Source organism: Desarmillaria tabescens (assembly GCF_030435595.1).
Source record: "Desarmillaria tabescens strain CCBAS 213 chromosome Unknown EV420scaffold_58, whole genome shotgun sequence".
Taxonomy (NCBI): Eukaryota; Fungi; Basidiomycota; class Agaricomycetes; order Agaricales; family Physalacriaceae; genus Desarmillaria; species Desarmillaria tabescens.
In genome coordinates this window covers 252,688-276,633 of record NW_026848357.1, presented here as the reverse complement: position 1 = coordinate 276,633, position 23,946 = coordinate 252,688, and the positions used below count along the sequence as shown (strand labels likewise).

Genomic DNA, 23,946 nt, shown 5'->3' with positions numbered 1-23,946 from the left:
AGTAATCCGGTGACTAAGCCATTCCCACAGTATCCCCGCAGTCCGGATACACCTGCCGAGAATTTTCGACGCTGCTCCCCTGCTTCACCACTTTCAAGAAGGAACAGTGACATCATGGGCATCCTCTTTACTATTTAGACCAACACTCCGCCATCATGTTAGTAACCTTTCTCGCAGCTTTCCAAAAAGTGGACTCATGCTTGACTCTGCCCCATACTGTTTCCCGGGAGATCGGCCCAAACCCATGAGCCTGAAGGGAAAGCAGGGATCGGAATTGGCTGCGTTTCAGAGATATTGACTTTCTCATTCTTGATGGACTCTTGTTCTCCTTTCGAAGACCTTCACATGGAGAAGAGAACTACTCCAGAACCGGCAAGTATATGCACTCCATACATAATAATTATTTTGCTGTGACCGAGTCCTTGCTACTCTGAGTCCGCGAGTCCCATCTCATGACTAGAATTTGAGGACCACCACATATGTGTGGCAGATCCGAGTCCTATAGTACTCCATTTTGTGTCCATCAAGCTCACAAACTTCCATTGGCGAAAGAAATCAGGACAAATTTCCAAAGCCCAATTATGGTCTATGGCAAAAAGCTAGTGTTCTCTCTCTTCGACCTGCCAAGTCAGTCCCATCATTCTGTTATCCAGAATGACGAGGCTGATCTGGATGCACAAGAACGTCATGGCGAGCGAATGGTATAGAAATAGTGGCATTTCCTGCATGGACATTGAAGTCGACACAATCCTGATAACAGTAGCTAACATGGAAGTGGGAACAACCTGTTCATTCAACTCCATCGACATGTACTTTCTCACCAGATAGCCATGAAATAGCCTGATCAACAGCTCTGTATATGTTGGACCGGAGGGTCGGAGACATGGTCTTCTTGTCTCTGATGGTGTTTCCTATAGCCGCAGTGGCAAGTTAGCTGGAAAAATTGTGAAACATACTGAGAGCGGGAAATACAGCAGCTGTGTGATCGATGTAGATGTTAGGGGAGGTTCCGTGGCCATCATGCTTCGTTGACCCTTGATAGCGATTATAAGCTTTGCACTCATGTTGACCTCGAGCAGCCTGAGAGCTGCATTTAGCCTAATCAACATACATGTACATGACAAGAAGCAGAACAATTGATTAAACCATAGTCGAAGGATGTGAATCAGACTGGATGGACACCCATTGGCCTGAGACCTGGCAATAGACTGTCAGGAAAGTACTTCTGAGCTGCAGATTGTTCTAGGTTAAGCAATGAACTTCTTAGTCAATAACACGAGGAGGAAGTGTTGGTCTTAGTACCCGCAGGTTGGCACCAATGAATTGGGCTGTGACACTATCCCCAACTGCATATGAAGCCTTAATGTCAGTTAGGATATCACTGAAATGCTTCCCAATCAGCACGGCATTCTGACCTATCCCATTTCTCCGGTGCAGATTGACACTGCACAGAAGTTCCATCAATGCTAGAGGAAGAGTGACTGTTCCAGCCCTAGGAAATACTGTAATCAGGAATATATAGGACCACGGGGAGCACAGTTTGGGCCTTTGATCCTCACCTTGTTTACATGTGTTTAGATGCAATTAGGGCATTGCAGTGCATGTCGCTGTTTGAGAGGAAGACGATAACATTGACTAAAAATTCATATTGAATTGGCTGCGGTGAGGTCGTTGGTAGTCATGGTGATGGCCAACGACCAAGCTAGCATTGTTGGTTCTGCGATTGTTGGAAATCAAGACCCGATCTCCATCCCGGCTTCCCACTCATACCCCTCTACTCCAACCTCATTCCAGCCTTCTCCTCCCCACACTACAGCCCTTCCATCTCCCAGCTATATCGTCTCTTCACTCTGAAAGTCCCCACCCCTCCTATTGCTGTTCTCCTTGTTCTGCATGTCATTGTTGGGTTGGCCCTCCATGCACCCTCTCTACGAGATGGAGGCCGATATCAAATCCGGAGTAAATCCAGGGTTGTCCACATGCTCCGAAGCTGTCTTCAATAGCAATTCACCCCAATAGTGATGTTGGGGATGCCAGGTCTGTCGGGGGTGATAGTGGCAGTGGATAGTACAAGAAAGAGGACAAAGACCAAGAACGGGCTGGCTGAGTACCACGAATCTGAAAAAGGAAAGGAATTCACAGGACAATGATGAAGGTTGAAGAAAAGTTCCCATGACCTGGCCAGGGAGAATCCAACAGCAAATGCCGTGTTGGATGATCAAAAATTTCTTTTCAGGTTGGCATAATGACCGATATCTATATATACATATAGGACTCGGAACTCTCGCAAAATTGGACATATACATGAATTGTCAGATTAATTTGCTATCGTATCAGGTTGCTATCCAATACACATTGATATCATTCCACCACCTATGATGTATGGCCTAAAGATGTTGTGCGAAGATGAATAAGTACTGTGCCACTTCTCTTCTTGTGGTATCAGCCTTACCGCAATGAACTTGTTCAGGCCAGGAAGGAGAAACCGAGAGCAAAAAAAATAAAATGTAGGGTCACCAAGATATCTAAGCCATGTTGGATTTGAGAGAAGACACTCCTTTGTGTAAATCTGATTAGTCTCAGCCAAAAGCAAGGTCATGACTGCCACAAGGACCATGGCATCATTCTTGCCAATGCTGCAATGGTAAGCCATTCCCTGTTACTCTGTTCCTTTGACAGATGTGAAAGGTATCAGTGCTTTTTCAGACTTGATGCATCCTGAAAGTGATCTTGAAGGGTTGACCCCACTGAAACAGCATCCCACTTCGACAACCTTGAGGTGTTAGGAAATTGCCTGTTTGATGTGTCTTACAACCTCAACTACTATTTCCGATGAGTCGGAAGCAGCTAACATTATGACCGAGATCAGCCCCGGGACTCACAGAAATTCAGACTCTCACTCGGGTCCCAGGTACACTGTAACAAGTGCAGGCCCAGTCTGAGAAAATTTGATCCGCCAAAATTCATAGCAACCAAATTTTAGATTCAGCGACAGTGTAGATCTAGATCTCAGCATCGAAACACAGATATTGATGAGAGAATTATACGTGTGGTCATATTCTACAGTGGCACCAGGAGAATTGGGACTCGAGATAGCATGAAGCTACGTGACAAGTGGAGTCCAAGCACAAAATATTTCATATGATGGAGACAAACCCAGCCAATGAAAAATAGATGTTGGGACTGGTCATTGGCATGAATAAAGAGTGACACATCCTGAACATATAAAGGTAATTCACACATAGGTACTATGCACTCGGCATCTGTTTGGCCAAGTCTGTGACTTCAAGTCCAGATTCTCAGGAGCCAGACACATTAGTGGCTGTTGGAATCACTGCCCATTGAGTGTGGTGACCCTACAACACTGGATCCAGGACATGTTACTGCCGTGGTGGATACTAAAGCAAGCATGGAGACGGGGAGGTGGTCTTCCGAGAAACGGATGTAAGCCAGCAGGCAATTTGTTGAGCTGTAAGCTGTTCAAGATCCCTTGGGAAATGGTTAGTAATGAAAGACGAGTCACAGATCCTACCTACATTTATGTGACAAAACGAGTCGAGTAAGCTGTTAGAACAAGCTCTGACATGTGTCAACAGGGTATACTTATGTTGCCCCACGATGTGCCATTTTGGAGCGAATACATGCAGAACATGCCCATCTCGAACAAGGACATGTTCACTATCAGTGTCACCATCCCCTGCCAGAAGGGCTACACAACATCAGGCAAAGATAAATGCTGGAGCTGTACACTCACAAACATGTGCTATCGCATGGGGAGGAACTTTCATTGTGGGTCCACATTCTCAGAGTCAGTGGGGTGGCCAGGGGCATGATGTGACATGGCAGTCTGCTGCCCGGTCTGCGGGCAGGCCTAATAGTCTGCAATTACTAATGGGGTCAATACCGGAGCATGATTTTTCATCACGTGAAACTCATGTGGACGACATTACTAAGCTCATAAATTCACGATGCATTCTTCAATGCTAGTCGACTGTCACTCCATACAGAGTATTCAGACGTGTTTTCTGGTATGTTTTGAGTTAAAGCACTCACATAACTAAATTTCAATAAGTACAATCATTATTCACTCTAAATTTGCTCATTAATTCCCCAAAATACCATTTATGTGTATGAAGCCAGATTTGCGTACTTGGGTATCACGAAATTCATCCAAAAGACTTCAGATTATCTCGGAGAATATCTCAAGTCCATTGAAAGGGAACCACAATGTATCTAGAGGGAATATTTCCTTTGATATTGGTATAAACCAACGATTCTGCATCTCTGTGCTGCAAAACCTGTCTTCAACTGAGCTCACATAGTACTAAATTTGGATGACTTGATCCTTTGGGCAATATATAGTTGCATAACCACGGATATACGAAGTAACAGCTGTTAAAAGACCTAACCCTACAAATTAATAAAAATGGACTATTAATAGTGATTTGTGGAGATATCTTTACTTCTAGTAAGTATTTAGCTGTTTTCCTGAGCACCACGATACATTTCCATGCCAATAAATGTGCTTTGCAGTCCTAAAAATGACGTCAGATAGTAATTTTTGCAAGGGTAGAGAGGGCAGGCAGTCACATGACAAATTTCCTTAAAAAGTATAACAGAAAACCAACCGTGCTCCAGTATCCAGGGCGTGTCTGCTAGCAGACTCTATTTCAAATCTCGACTGTCTTGATTTGGATAGAAGTCTGCCTAGGGGAGACTACAGGCCTAACCTTCCTACTATATCACCGGTACCACTTCGAAGATATTGTTACTGTCTCACATCCAGGAGAACAAATCTATCAATGTTCCTGAATATATACAGCATCCTGCTTGATGGACAGCACTGGGCTGAGATGGACCACCCCTTGAATGTCCTTGTGGGTCCTTGTTTGAGCTTTACATCAACCGTTTATTACCTTTCCAGGTCATGGTGTATGTTGGGTGTATGTGTTCTTCCAGCTTCGTGATTTATGGACTAGCATCGTGTTCTCAGACCTCATTCTTCCCTTCACCCCCACAATGGATCACTGTCTCCAATGCTGTCTAAATATTGCATTTTCTCCTTTTTTGTTGCTTTGGCGTTAAGCTAGGTAGAACAGGGCACTTTATAACTGTGAGTCCAATGATCTCAGTCCTCGTTAAAAAGTAGATTTTTATGTAGTAACGATGCTTTACCTCCGTACCATCAAATGGTATTCCTCTATGTGCACTACCCATGTTTATCAGTGTCCAAAGTGCACCTGTATGTGGAGCATATTGTATTGCTGTCCTGCATATTGTGTCGATAAGGGAGGACAACCGTCACTTTTTAAAGGTGCAAAATCTCTGTGTCAAAATTGCACCAGAAAATAATGATTCTGGCACTCGGTAAGACATCCCCTGCTGCTGATACCCATACCTTCTTACCATTCCACTTCAGAGCAATCTTCTCTTTCTTCCTGTTTCATGATCTCACCTGGCTTTTTACATCTCTGACACTCTATTTCTGTATTCGGTTCTCTGTCTCTCTTCAAGTCTGGATCTCTTTGCTGTCACTGCTTCCTTCGCGTATCTCTTTATGGTTAATGACTACCAGCCCTCCTGGAAATGCTCGATTCTGTAATGGCAAGTAAATTTTATCATCGCAGATCACCTCTCATTTATAAATAAAATGATAGACTCGTCACACTGAACGTCACCCTCTACATCCCTTAGGCATTTTCGCCAGTCAACTACCCTGAAGATATCTTGAATCTAAATTCCCGATACTATAGAATCGCACACCTCACTGCTATCCCTTAATGGTCTGTAAATGACGCATCACTTGCCTTGGCTCTTAGCTGCTGGTGTAAACCTGATCCTTGCTGCTTAATCTAACATCGTATGTCAACTAAGCTATTGCGTAGAAGGTGTAGAATACTATTTGCCACTAGATTGTAGACCCTTTTTAGTATACTAATCTTGTTGAAAGACACATATAATTATAATAATTCTTTTCCATGCACTGCTCAAAGATGATGTCAGTAGTCTCGGGCCCCAAAGCGCTGTGAACGTTCATTTTGTAATGAGCTACAGCTCGAGCGATCTACACAACCAGCACTATTTTTAGACCCGATCGCTCGATCGTTTCAGTTCCTCCCGTATTCAGTTCTTAATGACAACATTACATGTCTGCATTTTGACTAGAAATCAAACCTATCTCTTCGTCAAAGTTCACTAAGGTCCTATAAGCGAGGTCCGAGTGTTGCTGGTCGCGCATGAGATCAAGTTGCCACATTGAAAACGGACTGGCGAGAGCGGTGATTTGGGGCTTCGACGGAGCGGGAGTGACAAAAAGATAGGTCCCTTAGCCTATTGGCAGTCAGATTTTGCTCAGCTTTTGCTACTGGGTGTTCTACTGGCTCCGCTGCTCTTCATCAAAATTGAATGTTACCATCACAATGACATGCGATGTGCTTAGTCTTTTTTACCAAATTAGGAACGAGAGCGCCCTGTTCACACATCAGCACTGATCCTCTCACGTCGAAGCGCTACACACCATTGACAGCTTCCTTCATCCACAGAAAAATCCGCTGTTAAGGATTAAACACCCACTGTTTATTTCATCGCGATGAGAAAAACGAAGCTGGTCTGTAGGTCCGAAGAAAATTTCTGCCACCTACCATCATATAACCCATGACCAATATGGACAAAGTACCACTGTATTTGTGGGTAGATAGCACACCGCTCGTAACAAAATGACTCATCGACGCCGTGACATCGTGAAGCAACCTTCATAGCCGGGAACAGCATCAGGGCTCAAAGTGCCACGCCACCTTCCCGCCAAATTACCGTCAGCATTCCCGATAAGGTACCCCCGATAAAGCCACTTTCCTCGATTGCCATCAACCTAGATAAGGTATAGGTAAATGTTAGCGAATTTGACAAGACCTTGGCAACATACGTAGTCCTTAGAGAGACTGATGAAGCTGTCACATGGGCGAACCCTGCCGACAAGATTGAATTCTCCCCATGTTGAATGTCCCTGGGCAACGATATCAATATGGGGTAAATAATAGGGTTCATTGACTGTACCTCGCCTGTTATGATGACTCTGTCACAGACGAGTCTCTGTTCCTCTGGCTGAAGGCGATGTGCTCTCTGGTAATAAAGAGGCTCGTTTCTACAGGGTTCGCGAACTTCAAGTCCATCGTGATCCTCTTTGATATGAATTCCGGTTGGAAATGGGTCATGTAATGAAAGTACCACTAAAACCGAAGCAGGAACCCGACTGATACCCGAGCGAGAGGACGTGACCGACTGCTAGAAAGCCATAGCTTTGTCTGTGGTACCCTAAGCCCTTTCTGATCCTGTCCGAGTCTGAGATAAGGAGGTTCGATAAGAGATCGAGCGAGATGATACAAAAAGGTGTTGCTTTTGATCGCGAATCCTTCGACCGGGACTCAAACCCAGGTGAGCAACGCAGGATAATACCACATCATCACGACACAGTGGTTGGATTTAGGGTTGCGCAATGTATAAAAAGGAGGTTTTGGAAAAAAATTGCAATTGCAATTGCGACCGAGTCGTGTGGTTTTTTAGCACGGGATAAGTAAAATATCGTATCAAAACACTGCCCTCAGTGTCGCTACAAAACCGTAATTACCTACCTGAAGGTTTCATGCAGAGTACTAGTTTTTTTGTATCAATGATACCAAAGATATTTTACTGGCCGACAATCCTCCGACCGGGACTCGAACCCAGAAAAGCAGCGCAGAACACACATAACACCACAACGCCACGAAGATTTACGTGAAGACTGGTTTTGCAGTTTTATTTATAGCGGAAACAAGCCGCCTTTAAGTAACTGCTCAGCTGGCCAATCAGAACCCACGATAGAGATCGTATTTTCACTAGGCTATTTGCCTTTCAAATTTTCGGTCACTTGCACGAAGAATGGGTATGCAGAATCAAGCTTAGGCTCATGCAAGGAAGAAAAAGATTACAATAAAATTTAACCCTTCCAAACGATCCGAACCCTAGTTTTGTTAGCGTATCCAGCACGTCATGAAGGACACGTATTTTGACTACAACTGACAATCGTAATCTTCCCAAACCCCGACCCGAGGGCGATTCTCCCGAGTTCTTTGTCGTAATCCAACGCCGTCCAGTTATTCAACGGGTTCGAGCACACCTCGCGAACACAGGGTTGAGCAGTGGGGTTAAGCGGGGCTTGGGAATATGGCCGCCATGAGCGTCTCACAGCCATCGTGTTCTTCCCAGTGGGAGACCATCGCACGATCATGGGGGCGTATCCATACTGCGGTTCCACGTTTCCCGAGGATGACGTCTGTGCATCGAAGAGCACCGTGCCAGGAGGATATTTTGCTGGTGAGGGTTAGCGGGAAGGAAAGAAAGGGAATAGAGTTCGAACGAGTTAAGCTCTGATGTCCAGGGGTTATCGCTCTCGAACGGATGAGGATGGAGGTTGGTGTTGCACTGGTGCCATCGACCCAGCCGAAGGAGTGGGAGGCAATGGGAGAGTGTGTTTGCCCATGTAGGAAGGGTATGTAAAGTACAGGTTGATGGAGCGTGCACGATGACGAGAATGTTTGGAGAGGTGAAGACGATTTGGATACAGTGGTCATACTGTGAGCACAGATGAATAAGCAAGAATTAGATCAGCTAGCAATGGTTACCTGCATGTCACCTCCTTCATCCAGGTAGGCCTGTTCGTTATTCTTCCAGTTGTAGATCAATGTCTTGGAGAAGTTGTCACTGAGGGCTACGATATCACCAGTCAGGGTGACAGGCCTGAAGTCGATGTCGAAGGAGCGAATTTTCGTGCAGCCTCCATCTGTCGTCCAGATGCAGGAGCACGATCCTCTGTGATCCACACAATGTTAGCGAGTGGGACCATCAGAAACATACAAGCACTCACCCATCCAACGCCACACGGCCTATACTAGTCCTCGGACTCTGTATCCGTGTTCAGCTTCACCCCAGTGAACAGTGCGCCTCTTGGCGACCACTCTGAGGACTTGTGCCCCCCCGCGCGATATCCCCATATTGTCAGTACCCGACCAGATTCCTTTCGATACGGTCAGCAACCACTTGTTGCTGTCGGCCCTGGTATGAATTTGACTTCGGATACAGGCGACCCGGTGAAACATCGTCTAGCTCGTCGGCCATCAGAGGAGTCAGCAAGCCATCGAGACGTGAGTCGGTACGCGTGAAGCGTGTCGTTGCTCAAGATCTGTGTCATCGATGGGAGCGGGGTAGTCATTGGAGAGGATATTCGAGTTTGAATGCGTTTTGTCCAGATGATGTGTAATTCTTGTGAGCGCGTTGAAACCGTTTGCATGTCTGTCATTATTAGCAGCTAGGATCATTGTGGTTCGGGAAATACTCACTTGTCGGAGGAGGATGATGTCAGGAACGGGAAGAAACGCGATAACGTAGATCAGGACATCATCAGGTAAGTTGTATGGTGCGTCGTTCATGGACGTTGCAGTCCAAGGTAACTGTGCGGTTACGGGCCGAATAAACCAGTGACTAAGCCATTCCCACCACATTGCCTACGGCATTTCCGGAAATTCCGATTTCTTCCTGCTACAACCCCACCGAGGAAAGAACCAATGGTCGGTACTGCAATAGTCGCACCGCGGAGACCGATGTTGTGCACGACTCGCCCTTGCTTCACTCTTTTGAAAAAAGAACAGCGACATCATAGGTGCCCAGCCCCTGTTCGTACTAAACGATTACCAGCCCTTTCTCACAGCTTTCCAAACAACAGATTCATGCTGACCGCGCACGCAGATAAGATCTTCCTATTTTATTTAGATGAGAAAATAAACAATGTGGCTTCCGTGGCTCGCAGCATAAAAAGCTTCTTTATGCGAGCTCAAACCGTGGCAAGAGAACTTAGCACTAAGTACCTCAATAGCTCCTATGGTACGAGAACTCAATTTAAATGAATGTATACGCTCCATTCTTTCACGCTTCACTCGACTACCAACAGAATTGTACTCAAGGCGATCTAGTAAATATGGTCGAACGTCAGCTCTGGTCCGGAGCCAAATAGTATATGTTCTTCTAACGTGCCTCCCTCGCTGAAACTTTATCACACCGGCTCACTATTGCCGTGGCTGGGGCGCCATTCACCAGTGTCCAAAGCCAAAAATCAAGGAATAGCGATAAAATGCACCAGGGGTGAATCGAGCCCTACTTAAAAGTTTACCATTGTGCCGTGTGAGGGATATCGATTCATTACTCATGAAAAAAAGCAGGTCTTACTCCAAGAGTTAAGATTTTGGTCGGCTAACTAAAGGGCGATAAATCTACGGGACCAGATGTACGGATAAATATCTTATGGCGAAGAAGCATATGTTCAATACAACGGGTGTATATTGTGAGATGGGAGGAAAGGGAACGTTAAGAGAGCCTGTAAATATCATCAGAAAGACGGAAGCTGAACATAGGTATCAGGTGAACCACAGGGTTTCTACGTTTTTGGAATAAAGTCGATTTTCGGGGTATGCCTTACCGCGATATTGTGGGGGATATTCCAGCCTCACCATCGGTCCTTTGAATGTCAATGAAGTAGAACGTGGGATGGTATATATCGAGGAACCTGCAAACATAAGCTGGAAAAAGTGCTGACGATAGAATATGAATACATTACCATATGGCAAAAACCTGCAGGGAACGCAAGTATTAGTAATAATAAACAGAGTGACTGACGAGGAACTTGACTCTGCAGAAATAGAATGGGGTAGAATTTATGATAGAATCGCCTGGCCTCGGATGGTAACCGCGCCTGAATGGCTGGGAAACTGTGAACGCCAAATAGCTTAGAACTCGTGGATACGTGCAAAGAGGCGCAGAGAGCACCAATGGATATAGATTCGTACATTTTGGAAAATTCAGCAGTCATGGAATACGTAGCGAGCCCCTGCGATGAATATTAATAGATGGATTCAATCTTTAAGTATATCTCGGAGCTGGGTCTAAAATACCTTTCCATGAGAAATCGGAGGGTAAGATTGGAAGGGTTGATCTTCTCGAATGTGAGCGTGAAGGTTGGAAATACGAAGCGAAAATAAGAAGCTGAACAGATCGTGGACAGCACTAAGCTTCTGGCATGTCATCCTTGTTGTAAGCATCGTTCGCCTTCGAAGTTACTCATGCGCGTTCATCTCTTGGCGCGTCTCAGTTTTAAAGTACGTGATGGGGATATATCGAACAAAAGTCCCAGGCAAAGTAATCATATCAGGTTCTTTACGTCCATGTAATTTAAGCACACGCACCCATTTTTCGCAAAGTACTTAGCCTAGTTGGACCAGCAGACGCACACAGAGTTCCGTCCTTCCCCTCAGATTCCTCTGGTTGTTACTCCCAATTTTCTAGGAAGGGTGACATTGAATTGGTGTCCTGAACGCGATCCTGTAAACTAGAACGTACCACGCCAGTAAATGCTCCACCAACTACTAATCAGAATACCTTCAGACAACCCCATACTTCTTGTCCCTTACGACTACATGAAGCTAAATCATCTTTTTGTTTCAAATTGAAATCCACAAGAAAGGGAATGTAAGAGGCGCCAGCGACGGATGTAGTTGGAATACTCATCGCAAAGGATTTTGAGCCTGAACGCCTTTATCTATCTGTTGTGAGCGGATTGACCCGTTTACACGTCTGTAATCTTGGTTAACCAGGATCTTAGGATTAGAAATCGCCTCACCGTGCAGAGGAGAAGGATGGATGTCCTCCCAGGTTGTATCCTCATCGGTTTTTATTCGTATGCAAGGTCTGCTTGTTCCATCGATTGTCGAACGAGAAACGGGTCGAAGAAGATCATTGGGCACAGCCACCGGTAATCTAAGTCTGTTTCGGTCTTTCCCGCGTTTTGATTCGATTGTTTATCTTTCTCCACTCTCCTGTCGCATAGGGTGCACAGATAATAGTGCCTTTCCCTTTTTTTACATTCGTACTGAATTATTCCACGATGAGCACTGCCATTCTTGGGAGTACGAGTCCGACTCCAGGTCTGTGATTTTGATTCCGCTCAGCACGCAATGACGGACACATGGTCTCGGGTCACTGCGTTATAAAGCCTGTTACCATCGCATCCACTGGGAAGTATAAAGTGAATAACCCCACTTCGTGTATCTCACCAATTTTTGCTTAACAAATGACCTTTGCGACCTTTTCATACCATTGAAACGCTCGAGAAATTATTTAATTCAACAAAAATGATGTTAATGATACCAAAATTCTTCAGGAGTGGCGGTTGTACTAATCTGGAGTATTCGCTAGGCTAACGTGTCGAGGCCATGTTCTATGGACATTTGATTGTACCTATGATGTGTCAACCACGCTGACGACCACACAGCCATGTTCCACACGACCATGTAGCCATGCAGCCAACCACACAAAAATCCTCTTTCCCGGTCTTAGAGCTGCTGGCGACGGAGCTACTGCTGCTAGCACCTGGAGTGCTCAAGCCAGTATGACCCGGAGAGGGGGAGGATGGAGCCTGTGGATTGGCATCTGGAGTCGAAGGCCGTGTGATTTCCACCGGCGGAAGAGTGGTGTTGGAAGGTGCAGCATCCGGGGTGTGAGGTACATCTGGCTCTGAAGACATAGTACGATGTTGACATACACCCCGCTTCCTGGCTGCCCAATTATTCCATCTTGCATAGCTGTTGAGCAGGGGGACAGGTGGCGGATGGGAGTGGGGTCCAGGGTGGCAGTCCTTCTGCCATGTCTCGATGCATGCATTCCAATCATTGCGTCGGTAGAATTCAGGCCGGAAGCGATATGTGTCAATTTGCTCCTGGCAAGACTCCCTGAAAGAGAACCTTTTGAGATACGGGCACCCAGCATCGAAAGACGAAGTATCTCACCAGGAAGTGTAAACGCCGGGCTTGATGCCTTTTTTGACGATGTATAGTCGAAGCTCTTCCATGGCGCAAGATGCGTGGATTCTATCAGGATAGAACGGCGGAATGCAGTGCCCATTGCGCTGCAGGACATTTTCGGGGTTGGCAAATAGTTGAGAATTGTTCTGGTCGCTTGCCATTGATGAGGAGGGTCTGTCAAAGACGAGGAAGAGGGAAGTAACGCACTGAAAGAAAGGTGTTCACGATGAGAATGGCTATTTAAAGCGACCGATTGGAGATTTTGACATCGTCTAGTATGTATCATCAGTCAATCAAAGGATGCGACGCAGAGGACTGCGCTAAACGATGAAACATCAAGTGAAGTCTTCCTTGACAGATCGACCGTGTTGCCATCAAGTTATAGTGATGATGGATCTAGTGGTTCACATAATTCTTCCACCGCTTGTGTATACATATCTGCAGAGCTGAATAGATGAAGAAATACCCGCGTCCAGTGGATAACTGCGATAGCAGTGCCAGCAGCCATGGCGATGATAGATACAGTCCGTGGTTGATGAGTTTATAGCTTGGCATAGATCTTTCTGGCCCACGAATGTATAGCTTGAAGATAACATGTCTCCGAGTCCCTGACATGTCGCTCAGTATACGTGATGGGATTCCGAAGGCAATGACATGTTCCTGGGTCTAGATGATGTTCAACATGGGTGCAGAATGTAACCACATAAATGGCCATTATATGTGGCACATTGTGGGTACTATTGAGACACAAGGTACATGCACCCAATTTCAAAACTACGATTCCGTTATGATAGACATCTTCTGAGCCGCCTGCAGCACACAAGGAGGGGCCCAATGCTCAGGCTGCAGTATATAATTGATCATAGGCAGGATAATCAATTATACTCTGCTGTGATTAGAGTACTTATTACAATACACATCGTCTACTAGTATAATATTATTAGTGTCTGATCTTTGGATCCTGATGGTGGGTATGTCTACTTGGTACATTACGTTCAACTTGAAGGATGAGAATTTCGATGTTATGCGTGTTTTTTCTTCTTCCCTGCTGTCCGCAATTAATACCTGTCCGACTTTTGGTAGGCAAGTCAGAGTCTGGTAAGATTTAGCTGCAGGACGCCTTCGTGGCGTAGTGGATACAAGTTATGCCTTGGGTTCAAATCCCAGCAGAGATATGTAATGACAGTAGCTTCCGTTTTATTACTCACATCATGATCAAGTTTACAAATCACTCTTCTTCCCAGGTAAGTATCGTAGGATGCCGAGGGACCTGTACCGCTGAATGAGACTTTGTCGACACAGTATACAATATCAAAATCAAACTTTTCCCTGAGCGATAACCGACAGTCGTATGAACGTTGCATGTCGGAAGCTTGAGCGCAGTAGTTAATCCTGCGGCCCTAATTCTGGCGACGATCTACTACTACTGATCCCGGCATGGATACCATTCCCGAATCTCACCTACCCACCAGAATTGAGCGGAAATGCTTGCTCGTCTTTCTCTATCTCGGAATCAGACTGTTCACCCTCCTAAAAAAAAGGATGCGAATATCTGGGGATAGCCCTCTGTGGAATTGAACCACGGAAAGCTGGAGTACATATTGAGCTACATGTACCTGGGATGAAAGAGTGAATGGGAACCTGAATAGCGTACGTAGGAACTCCTTGAAGAAGCCAAAAGGCCAGAAACAGGACGAGTATAACAGAAGCGAGATCACCTCCAACATGGTAACGCTCGACTTTTATTTCTGCGCAGGAAGAAGAAAAAAATCCGCAAGATACAAGACTCCTTCGGAAGGGATTCGAACCCCTGATATATGGTAGTGGAAGCGACGTAGCCAATACACCACGAAGGGTATATAAAACCCAGACCCTTCCAAGTTCTTCACGCCGCCATGAGTTGACCCGGGAATAGGACTGCGATTGGTGCTTTGCCGCTGTCATGCTCCTCCCATGGCACGAATGTGTGAATGGATGCATACTGCCGTTCTCTACCTGCCGAGAACAATATCATTGTATTAGAGCGCAGGACGACGGGATACTGTCTCGCTGGAGGAGGGTGTATAGGCAGGCATGTTCATTCATAATGCACGACGGGATAATTTAGAGCTCGCACGAGAGGCTCCAGTGTTGTCATTCTCGGACTAGATGAGGATGGAGAGAGCGCCGTTGGGTGCGGATGAAGGAGCACTGACGCCATCGAAGTGGTGGGGTATCGTAGACGTGGAGGTCGGGGCAAAGACGACTGGTCGGGGAGAGCGCAGCGTAGAGGTTGATGGAGGCGCATTCAGAGGGCTAGGATGGTGTGTGCGGTGAAGATGGCTTGGATGTAGCGGTCGTACTGTGGGCACAAGATATGATTAAGCGTGATTAGAAGAGCTAGAGTATGCTTACCTGCACGTCGCTTAAGCCTCGCGCGTGCCGGTCTCCCAAGGATGTCGACGGCGAGGGCAGATACTGTAGTTGTTATAGTGGATTTTGTGCATAGTTCACAAGTCGTCGAAATACAATCCCCGAGTTACCTGAAACCTAAATAAGTTATCCGTTGTTCATCAGAGCAAAGAGTGCTTACCCATGCAACGATACCGCCACACTCGACTAGTCCGCGCAATATCCCAGACCGTCAGGGTCGACCTCGTACGCATAGCATCCAGTTGTGGACGCCGTCCCTGTCCTCGACAGCAAGCGAGTCGGAGAATCTAGAGTAGTTGGAGACCGTATACTGGGTAGTCAGCAGAACGAACACCAAAGCGTGGATGCGTTCATGTAGCCTTGTGAGCTGTTCGCATTCAGTAAGCAGGGATCATATACCAATGACGTACTCAGCGGACTCAGTGGAGGATAGGTACCTGCGTATCATCTCCTTCATCGAGGAAGCCATTTTCACAGGCCTTCCAGATGTAGGACAACATTTTGGAGGGGTTGTCGCTGGGAGCTAAGTCGTCGGCTGTGAGGTTGACTGGGCGCAGGTCAAAGTCGATGGAGTGGATTTCATCCAGGGTTCCCGTTGTCGTCCAGATGCAGGAGTATAGGATACATAAGTTAGCCATCGTTGACATCCATCCAAGATATTTAGGTTCCGTGTTGAGTGAACAACGCGCTTCTCCGGAACCACTCTGAGGATTGGTATCTGCGTCCGATAACGCAGACCATGAGGACAGACCAGATTTCTCTTAGAAACAGCTAGAAGACGGTAGCATTGGAATATGGAGGTTATGGTGAAGGTAGTCTCAGGGAGAGGAGAGCCAGCGGGGGGCGGATCGGTAGGCGTGGCACATGTGGTGCTCGAGATCGGCTTCATCGCAGGAATACGGTTAGTCGTTGGAGAGGATGTCGAGTTTGGAAGCGTTCGTCCATACGATGTAGAGTCCTGTGAGCATGTGGAAACATTTGCGCGTCTGGGTTCTCACTGTCAGTGACGCATGCCGGGAAGCGGGGGGAGTCTTACCTGGCGTAGTCATTTTTCTTCGCCATCATCACGTCATCCATCAAGCCCACCCAATCAAACAGCGCATTAACCTCATCACTATTGACCCTGTCCCTTCGTCCCTTCCTATACCACCTACAACGTGATGATTCTTCATCACGAGGATATACACCTGCGAGGACCAAGGAACGCGAAAAGGAACGTCGATATATAACTCTGTGACAAGATCCGGTTGATGTTTATCGTCTTGGGGAAGGATGTTCCGTGTTTTATGCTGGTCTTGAATAAATGCTGGGGAGCGTTAAGTAATCTAGAAATAAAATCAGTTATCATGTTGCCAGAAGCGTACCAATATAGCTCACATCACTGGATTGCTTTTATCTTGATCAGATGTCCTTCTCGCCAACTTGGAGCTACAATCTGAAGAAGAAGGGGATCGCGCGTCTCCGCTCAGTGAGGGAAGCAAGCAAAGACCGGAATTACGAAATAACACCAATCAAATGCCCACGTGAGGTACAGATGTCAATTTCCAATTCTTCCACCCTCTCTTGTCGTGCAATCTTTCAAGGAATTGCTCCTGCAAAGTCTTCAATGGATGACTGATCTACCCGACATTCCGATTCTCACCATAAATGCAGGATCCCATGCATTCTTCCGATCTGGATTTTTTACGGCCAGGGGGTTTTAAGGCTGTTCATCAACATTGTTCAGGCCATCGTTACTCGTTAGATTCATCTACCTTACACATGGCTGATTGTACCACCCAAATCAAGCCCCTTTACCAAGCTAAACATACCATACACGAAGACTCTTACCTTCTGCCGGCCACCACGTTGGGGTGCCGTCCATCTCCTCGGTCTCCCTTTCGTTCATCGCCACTCTCTCCTCATTGGAAACCGTATGTTTTTATCTCCAGTCTGTGTAGGTCCACGGGTATTCATCATCAAAATTGACTTCCGAGAACATCTGAGGATTGTTTTGAGCGACCGGAAGAGATACTATCGCGCTTCAGGGAACGGACATGTACCCTTACCGCCAACCACGCTCCTTCCCATGAGATTGGCCCGAACCGACGAGTCTGAAGGGAAAGCAGGGATTGGAATTTGGCAGTGTTTCAGAATTATCGACTTTCTCATTCTTGATGGACTCTTGTTCTCCTTTCGAGGACTTTCACATGGAGAAGAAGAACTATCCAAGAACCGGCGAGTATATGCATCTCCATATATATTAATTATTTCGCTGCGACCGAGTCCTTCCTACTCCGAGTCTGCGAGTCGCATCTCGTGACTCTCGCAAAATTGGACATATACATGAATTGTCGTCGGATTAATTTGCTATCACATCAGGTTGCTATCCAATACACGTTGATATTATTCCACCACCTATGACGTGTGGCCCGTAGATGTTGCGCGAAGATGAACAAGTACTGCGCCACTTCTGTTCTTGTGGTGTCAGCCTTACCCGAAATGAACTTGCTCAGGCCAGGAAGGAGAAACCGAGAGCAAAAAAAAATAAAATGTAGAGTCGCCAAGATATCAAAGCGACGTCGGATTCAAGAGAAGGTACTCCTTTGTGTAAATTGGATTAGTCTCAGCCAAGCTCGGATCTTGAAGGGTTGACCCCACTGAAACAGTGTCCCGCTTCGATGACCTCCAGGTGTTAGGAAATCGCCTGTTTGATGTGTCTTACAACCTAAACTACTATTTCCGACGAGTCGGAAGCAGCTAACATTATGACCGAGCTCGGCCGCTGGGACTCGCAGAAATTCAGACTCCCACTCGCGTACCAGGTACACTGTAACAAGCGCGCGCCTGATCCGACAAAAATTGATCCGCCAAAATTCATAGCAACCAGATCGTTAGATTCAGCAGCCGTGTGGATCTAGATCTCAGCATCGAAACACGGATATCGATATGAGAGAATTATACAGTGTGGTCATATTCTACAAGTAGCGCCAGGAGAATTGGGACTCGGGATATGCCCTTCAAACCTGAGAAGGTCAGTACCGACTTTAATGTTCATGGGTATTCTGACTAATAACCACCGATGCCTAACGATGCCAGATATGGGCCACGTTCAGAGAAGCATCAATAAGGTTCAAGGAGGAAAAAAAGGCGCATAAGCCAAAAAGAATACCCTGCACGAAGCTACGCGACAAGTGGAGTCCAAGCACAAAATACTTGAATGATGAAGAGACGAACCCAGCCGACGAAAAATAGATGTTGGGACTGGTCATTGGCATGAATAAAGAGTGGCAATCCTGAATGTATAAAGGCAATTCACACGTAGGTACTATGCACTCGGCGTTCGTTTGGCCAAGTCTGCCACTTCGAGTCCAGATTCTCAGGAGCCAGACACATCATCGCTGCTGGAATCACCGCCCGTTGGGTGTGGTGACCCTACAACACTGGATCCAGGACATGTTGCTGCCATGGTGGATACTAAAGCAAGCATGGAGGTGGGGAGGCGGTCCTTCCGAGAAACAGATGTAAGCCAGCAGGCGATTTGTCTAGCTGTAAGCTGTTCAAGATCCCTTGGGAAACGGTTAGTAATGAAAGACGAGTCACAGATCCTACCTACATTTATGTGACAAAACGAGTCGAGTAAGCTGTTAGAACAAGCTCCGACATGTGTTGACAGGGTATAGAGTAAGCATAGCAAGCCGGATGGAAATCCAAATAAGCTTGTTTTGGTCTGGAAAGACGCTCTTAAGATACATCATATTCGCCTCCCAGTGCAATTATCATTTAGACTCTTCTATTAATTTACAGCCGTAAGGAGCCAGGTGGCGTCCAGAGTTGTTGAGCAATGAACGCACCTATCTAGGTAAGGGCTATGCTGTATATTTGCACCCCTAACGATCATGGATATCGCTACATACAACATAAATCGACAAAGTATGCATGTTGTTCATGCCCTCACTGATAGTCTATACTGTTACATGACGAGGCGGTCAATTCAAGGTCCAATCTCCGAGGGGCGGATGATCGAACGTGAGAACAAGGTCCCACAGTTGTCTAAATTCGGCAAAAATACGCACCCGTGGGTGTTTCGCCCACGGTCCATTTTCGCGTTTTCTTTCGTGCGTACAGCACTTTTAATGATGAACAGAAACTCCGATTTAAGATGGGGTTCCGCCCGCAGATACCATCGTTCCTCGCCTCCACGTGGTTGTCACAGGTCATGATCATTTTAGCAACCGAGCGGAGAAAGAGACCAGACTGCTTCGAGATGCGGTATTCCGGTGACCAAAGAAGTTTCAACGGGCGGCGTGCCCATCCCCCGAGATATCTGATGTCACAGAACCTAATAGTATTTTGAGCATAGTCGAAGACTACTAGACCTGCAGAATAGAGCAACGTGTGTGCGTAGCAATGTCAAGTTTGAAATCATAAGCACAGGACAACGAGGATGATCGACGATATACAATATAGGCTACAAAAGAGGAAGTAGTATGATACAAACTCATCTATGCCAAGAAAGAACATACGAAGAAGTAGGTGTAAGATCTTGAAGTCATGAAGTGGGCAAGGACGTTGGATCCTCCATGTGGGGGTCATCCTCAGATATTGTTGTAGCATCGCTGGAATCAGACCACCCCAACAAACAACGTGTATTCGAAAGCCGATAAGGCTTGTACTGGTGTTCTTGTTGGTGCCGGGAAGTACGGGCAAGTGTCACCGCGTTGATAGATACACTGGCCATGTCTTTATCTCTGCCACGCTCAGTATCCCAATGCTCCTCGTATTTACTCGGGAGCGGTAACCGCGTCTTTCGGGTGGTTGCTCGACAATGCCGGTTCTAAATGATGCCTGAGTGATGATTAATGCTGAAATGAATATCAAGGAGGAGTGGTCGCTCGGGAAAGGGGATGTACGCCAATAAACGATGGTCAACCCTTTCTTGGATGACGTTCGTAATTGTCTAAGGATTTTGATTGCATACTCGCATTAAAGACTCGAGTATATCCATCATCGAGTCTAGAGAATCCCAGTGATTTTTTCTGGTGTGCGCCGATCGCTCTGGATCGCGTTCGTAAGAGAGGTCTCTCAGGAGCTGAAGAGTCCTGGTCTCAAAGTGCACTTTGCCGTCAGAAATTTTCATATTGGAGAAGCTGAACTGAGGGAAGCCTATGAGTAAATTGTCCTTCTGTAGCTCTTGAAATACGTTGTACGCCTTGAATAAACCTTTTATCAATATGCATTGCAATGCTGACAAGCGCATACATACCAATGCACGGTCACGAAACTCAACATAACGGCCACCCTTTGGTTCCATGACAATTCCAACAACTTCGTCATCACGAACTAGCTGGCCTAGTACCTTGAAATGTAGGTCCAAGTTACGCTGCCGCAAAGCGTCAAGGGAGACTATGGTCCTCTGCACGAACCTCAGATAGCGATCTTCGTGCCCATACCAGATTTCTACAAAGAGTCTTCAGCAGTTGTAGTCACAAAATAATGTCCAACTGACCGACGTCCGTGTTGTTCCACCTTCCTCTCCGATTCATGTCATATATCCACTCGGTAATTTCAATTTCACGCTCATCGATAAGGCGCTCCCAGGTCGGATGAGTAACTTTAAAAGGTTGTGGGTCATAACGGTGTCGGTACCAGACAATGTCCATTCCTTCGAAGGACCAAGAAAACCGTTGAGCTTTGCTCGAAATCAATGGTGCTGATAAGAGTTTCCTGTGATATCGTCAGAATACAAAGCAACATCTTTGATCATTGACTTACGATTAAGCCAACGAAGTGGCCGACTTCAAGCTCATGCTCTGACTTATGTTGCCCCACAATGTGCCGTTTTGGAGCGAATACGCGCAGAACATGCCCATCTCGAACAATGACATGTTCACTATCATTGTCGCCATCCCCTGCCAGAAACGCTACACAACATCAGGCAAAGATAAATGCTGGATCTGTACACTTACAAACGTGTGCTATCGCATGGGGAGGAACTTTGATCGTGGTTCCACGTTCTCAGAGTCGGTGGGATGGCCAGGGACAACACTTCGAAGATGTTGTTACTGTCTCACATCCAGGAGAACAAATCTATCGATGTTCCTGAATATATACAGCATCCTGCTTGATGGACAACGCCGGGCTGAGATGAACCACCCCTTGAATGTCCATGTGGGTCCTTGTTTGAGCTTTACATCAACGGTTTATTGCCTTTCCAGGTCGTAGTGTATGTTGGGTGTATGCGTTCTTCCAGCTTCATGATTTGCGGACTAGCATCGTGTTCTCAGACCTCATTTTTACCTTCACCCCCACAATGGCTCACCATTTCCAATGCTGTCTAGCTATTGCATTTTCTCCTTTTCTGTTTTTTTTGGCGTCAAGCAAGGTAGAACAGGGCGCTTTATATCTGTGAGTCCAATGATCTTAGTCCTCGTTAAAAGTAGATTTTTAGGTAGTAGCGATGCTTCACCTCCGTACCATCGAACGGTATTCCTCTATGTGCACTACCTATGTTTATCAGTGTCCGAAGTGCACCTGCACATGGAGTATGCTGTCTCGCTGTCCCGCAAATTGTGTCGATAATGGAGGACAAGCATCCATCGTTAAGGGTGCAAAATTTCTGTGTAACAGTTGCGCTGGAAGATAATGATTCTGGAACTCGGTAAGGCATCCATTCTGCCGATCCTCACAGCTCCTTACTGTTCTACTTCAGAGCAATCTTCTCTTTCTTCCTGTTTCATGATCTCACCTGGCTTTTTACATCTCTGACACTCTATGTCTTTGGTTCTCCTGTCTCTCTTCAAGTTCTTCTGGATCTCTTTGCTGTCACTGCTTCTTTCACATATCTCTTCATGGTTAATGACTGCCCGCCCTCCTGGAAATGCCGACAACTATTCTGTAATGGCAAGTGAATTTTATCATTGCAGATCGCCTCTCATTTATGAGTAAAATGACAGACTCGCCACACTGAACGTCACCCTCTACATCCCTTAGGCATTTTCGCCAGCCAACTACCCTGAAGATATCTTGAATCTAAATTCCGATACTATAGAATCGCACACCTCACTGCTACCCCTTAATGGTCTGTAAATGACGCATCACTTGCCTTGGCTCTTAGCCGCTAGTGTAAACCTAATCCTTGCTGCTTAATCTAACATCGTATGTCAACTAAGCTATTATGTAGAAGATGTAGAATACCGTTTGCCAGTAGATTCTAGACCCTTTTTAGTATACTAATTTTGTTGAAAGAGACTTATAATAATAATAATTCTTTCCACGCGCTGCTCAAAGATGATGTCGGTAGTCTCGGGCCCCAAAGCACTGTGAACGTTCATTTTATAATGAGCTACAACTCGAGCGATCTACACAACCCGCACTATTTTTAGACACGATCGCTCGATCATTTCGGTTCCTTCCGTATTCAGTTCTTAATGACAACATTACATGTCTGCAATTCGACTAGAAATCAAAACCTATCTCTTCGTCAAAGTTCACTAAGGTATAAGCGAGGTCCGAGTGTCGCTGGTCGCGCATGAGATCAAGTTGCCACATTGAAAACGGACTGGCGAGAGCGGTGATTTTAGGCTTCGACAGAGCGGGAGTGACAAAAAGATAGGTCCTTTAGCCTATTGGCAGTCAGAGTTTGCTCAGCTTTCGCTACTGGCTGTTCTACTGACTCCGCCGCTGTTCATCAAAATTGAATGTTACCATTACATGCAATGGTAACTAGGGATGTCCACCGTACCCGTATACGGGTACGGCCGTAAAGTGTACGGGCACTTGACAGGTACGGATGACCTGTAACCGTACCGTAATGGTGTTGCCTGGGATGCTTGACGGTGCGGTACGGCCGTATTACGGTCATACGGTTGTTACGGGTATTTCAGCAAGGAATGACTGCTAGAATCAATATATATAAGCTATGACTTTTGACTTTTATCAAGAATAAGAACATACTTTCATGATTCTTCCGATAACTGATACAGCCTAATTAGCGTTGCCGAAGAGTTTTCAAGGAGGACGGATGTCATCCTGCAAACAGAACCAGGCTCTGTTAGCCAAAAAAGTCTTCAATAGCACGCACTAAGAGAAAATGATGTCCAGGCTACTTCTTTATGAGCACACAGACAAATTCTTGGTCAAAAATTGAGCCGCATTGTGGGTTCCTGAGCTTTTGTGCACATACCCGTATTTACGGCCGTAAAACCGTATTACGCTATGGGTTGTACGTGCTGATGCCGTACCGCAAACCGTACCGTAAAAAGGTTCCTCGAAGGCCTGACGGTACGGGTACGGCACCGTATATACGGTACCCGTATCCGCCGTATGTACGGGGATAACATGGCTTTTTACCAAATTAGGAACGAGAGCGCCCTGTTCGCACATCAGCGCTGATCCTCTCACGTCGAAGTGCTACACACCATTGACAGCTTCCTTCATCCACAGAAAAATGGCGCTGTTAAGGATTAAACACCCACTGTTTATTTCATTGCGATGAGAAAAACGAGGCTGGTCTGTAGGTCCGAAGAAAATTCTGCCACCTGCCACCGTATAACCCGATGACCAATATGGACAAAATACCACTGTATTTGTGGGGTAATAGCATACCGCCCATAACAAAATGACTCATCGACGCCGTGACGCAACCCTCGTAGCCGGGCACAGCGACAGGGCT

At 46.2% G+C, this 23,946-nt stretch overlaps 5 protein-coding genes across 5 annotated transcripts; 1 reads left to right on the top strand and 4 right to left on the bottom strand.

Annotated features, from left to right (window-relative positions):
• Positions 1 to 8,180: 8,180 nt before the first annotated feature.
• EV420DRAFT_1649260 (uncharacterized protein) lies at positions 8,181 to 9,461 on the bottom strand (the record flags this gene model as incomplete). Its single annotated transcript, XM_060478280.1, has 5 exons — positions 8,181 to 8,346; positions 8,393 to 8,607; positions 8,658 to 8,844; positions 8,900 to 8,937; positions 9,372 to 9,461. 5 exons carry the CDS (start codon positions 9,459 to 9,461, stop codon positions 8,181 to 8,183), a joined length of 696 nt encoding a protein of 231 aa, XP_060324770.1.
• Positions 9,462 to 12,284: 2,823 nt separating this feature from the next.
• EV420DRAFT_1576337 (uncharacterized protein) lies at positions 12,285 to 13,101 on the bottom strand. Its single transcript, XM_060474495.1, has 2 exons — positions 12,867 to 13,101; positions 12,285 to 12,809 (listed from the first exon to the last, which is right to left on the bottom strand). Exons 1-2 carry the CDS (start codon positions 13,040 to 13,042, stop codon positions 12,329 to 12,331), a joined length of 657 nt encoding a protein of 218 aa, XP_060324769.1. The 5' UTR covers positions 13,043 to 13,101; the 3' UTR covers positions 12,285 to 12,328.
• A 1,665-nt stretch (positions 13,102 to 14,766) lies between these two features.
• On the bottom strand, positions 14,767 to 17,181 carry EV420DRAFT_1484975 (uncharacterized protein; the record flags this gene model as incomplete). The annotated part of the gene is made up of 11 exons (XM_060470147.1): positions 14,767 to 14,876; positions 14,998 to 15,025; positions 15,077 to 15,222; positions 15,276 to 15,338; positions 15,454 to 15,580; positions 15,731 to 15,997; positions 16,045 to 16,279; positions 16,330 to 16,443; positions 16,481 to 16,618; positions 16,671 to 16,728; positions 17,124 to 17,181. The coding sequence occupies 11 exons, from the start codon at positions 17,179 to 17,181 to the stop codon at positions 14,767 to 14,769; spliced, it is 1,344 nt and encodes a 447-aa protein (XP_060324768.1).
• A 2,969-nt stretch (positions 17,182 to 20,150) lies between these two features.
• On the bottom strand, positions 20,151 to 21,160 carry EV420DRAFT_1724014 (uncharacterized protein; the record flags this gene model as incomplete). The annotated part of the gene is made up of 4 exons (XM_060479802.1): positions 20,151 to 20,484; positions 20,539 to 20,732; positions 20,782 to 20,999; positions 21,060 to 21,160. The coding sequence occupies 4 exons, from the start codon at positions 21,158 to 21,160 to the stop codon at positions 20,233 to 20,235; spliced, it is 765 nt and encodes a 254-aa protein (XP_060324767.1). The 3' UTR covers positions 20,151 to 20,232.
• Positions 21,161 to 21,585: 425 nt separating this feature from the next.
• On the top strand, positions 21,586 to 22,183 carry EV420DRAFT_1484973 (uncharacterized protein; the record flags this gene model as incomplete). Its single annotated transcript, XM_060470146.1, has 3 exons — positions 21,586 to 21,680; positions 21,793 to 21,933; positions 21,985 to 22,183. 3 exons carry the CDS (start codon positions 21,586 to 21,588, stop codon positions 22,181 to 22,183), a joined length of 435 nt encoding a protein of 144 aa, XP_060324766.1.
• Positions 22,184 to 23,946: the final 1,763 nt, after the last annotated feature.

What these genes read in the sequence shown, in the direction of transcription:
- EV420DRAFT_1576337 (XM_060474495.1), bottom strand. Translation starts at nt 13,042, where the DNA reads ATGGCAAGCGACCAGAACAATTCTCAACTATTTGCCAACCCCGAAAAT. An exon ending in CCCGGCGTTTACACTTCCTG is followed by an intron (nt 12,810 to 12,866) that starts GTGAGATACTTC and finishes GTTCTCTTTCAG; the next exon opens with GGAGTCTTGCCAGGAGCAAA.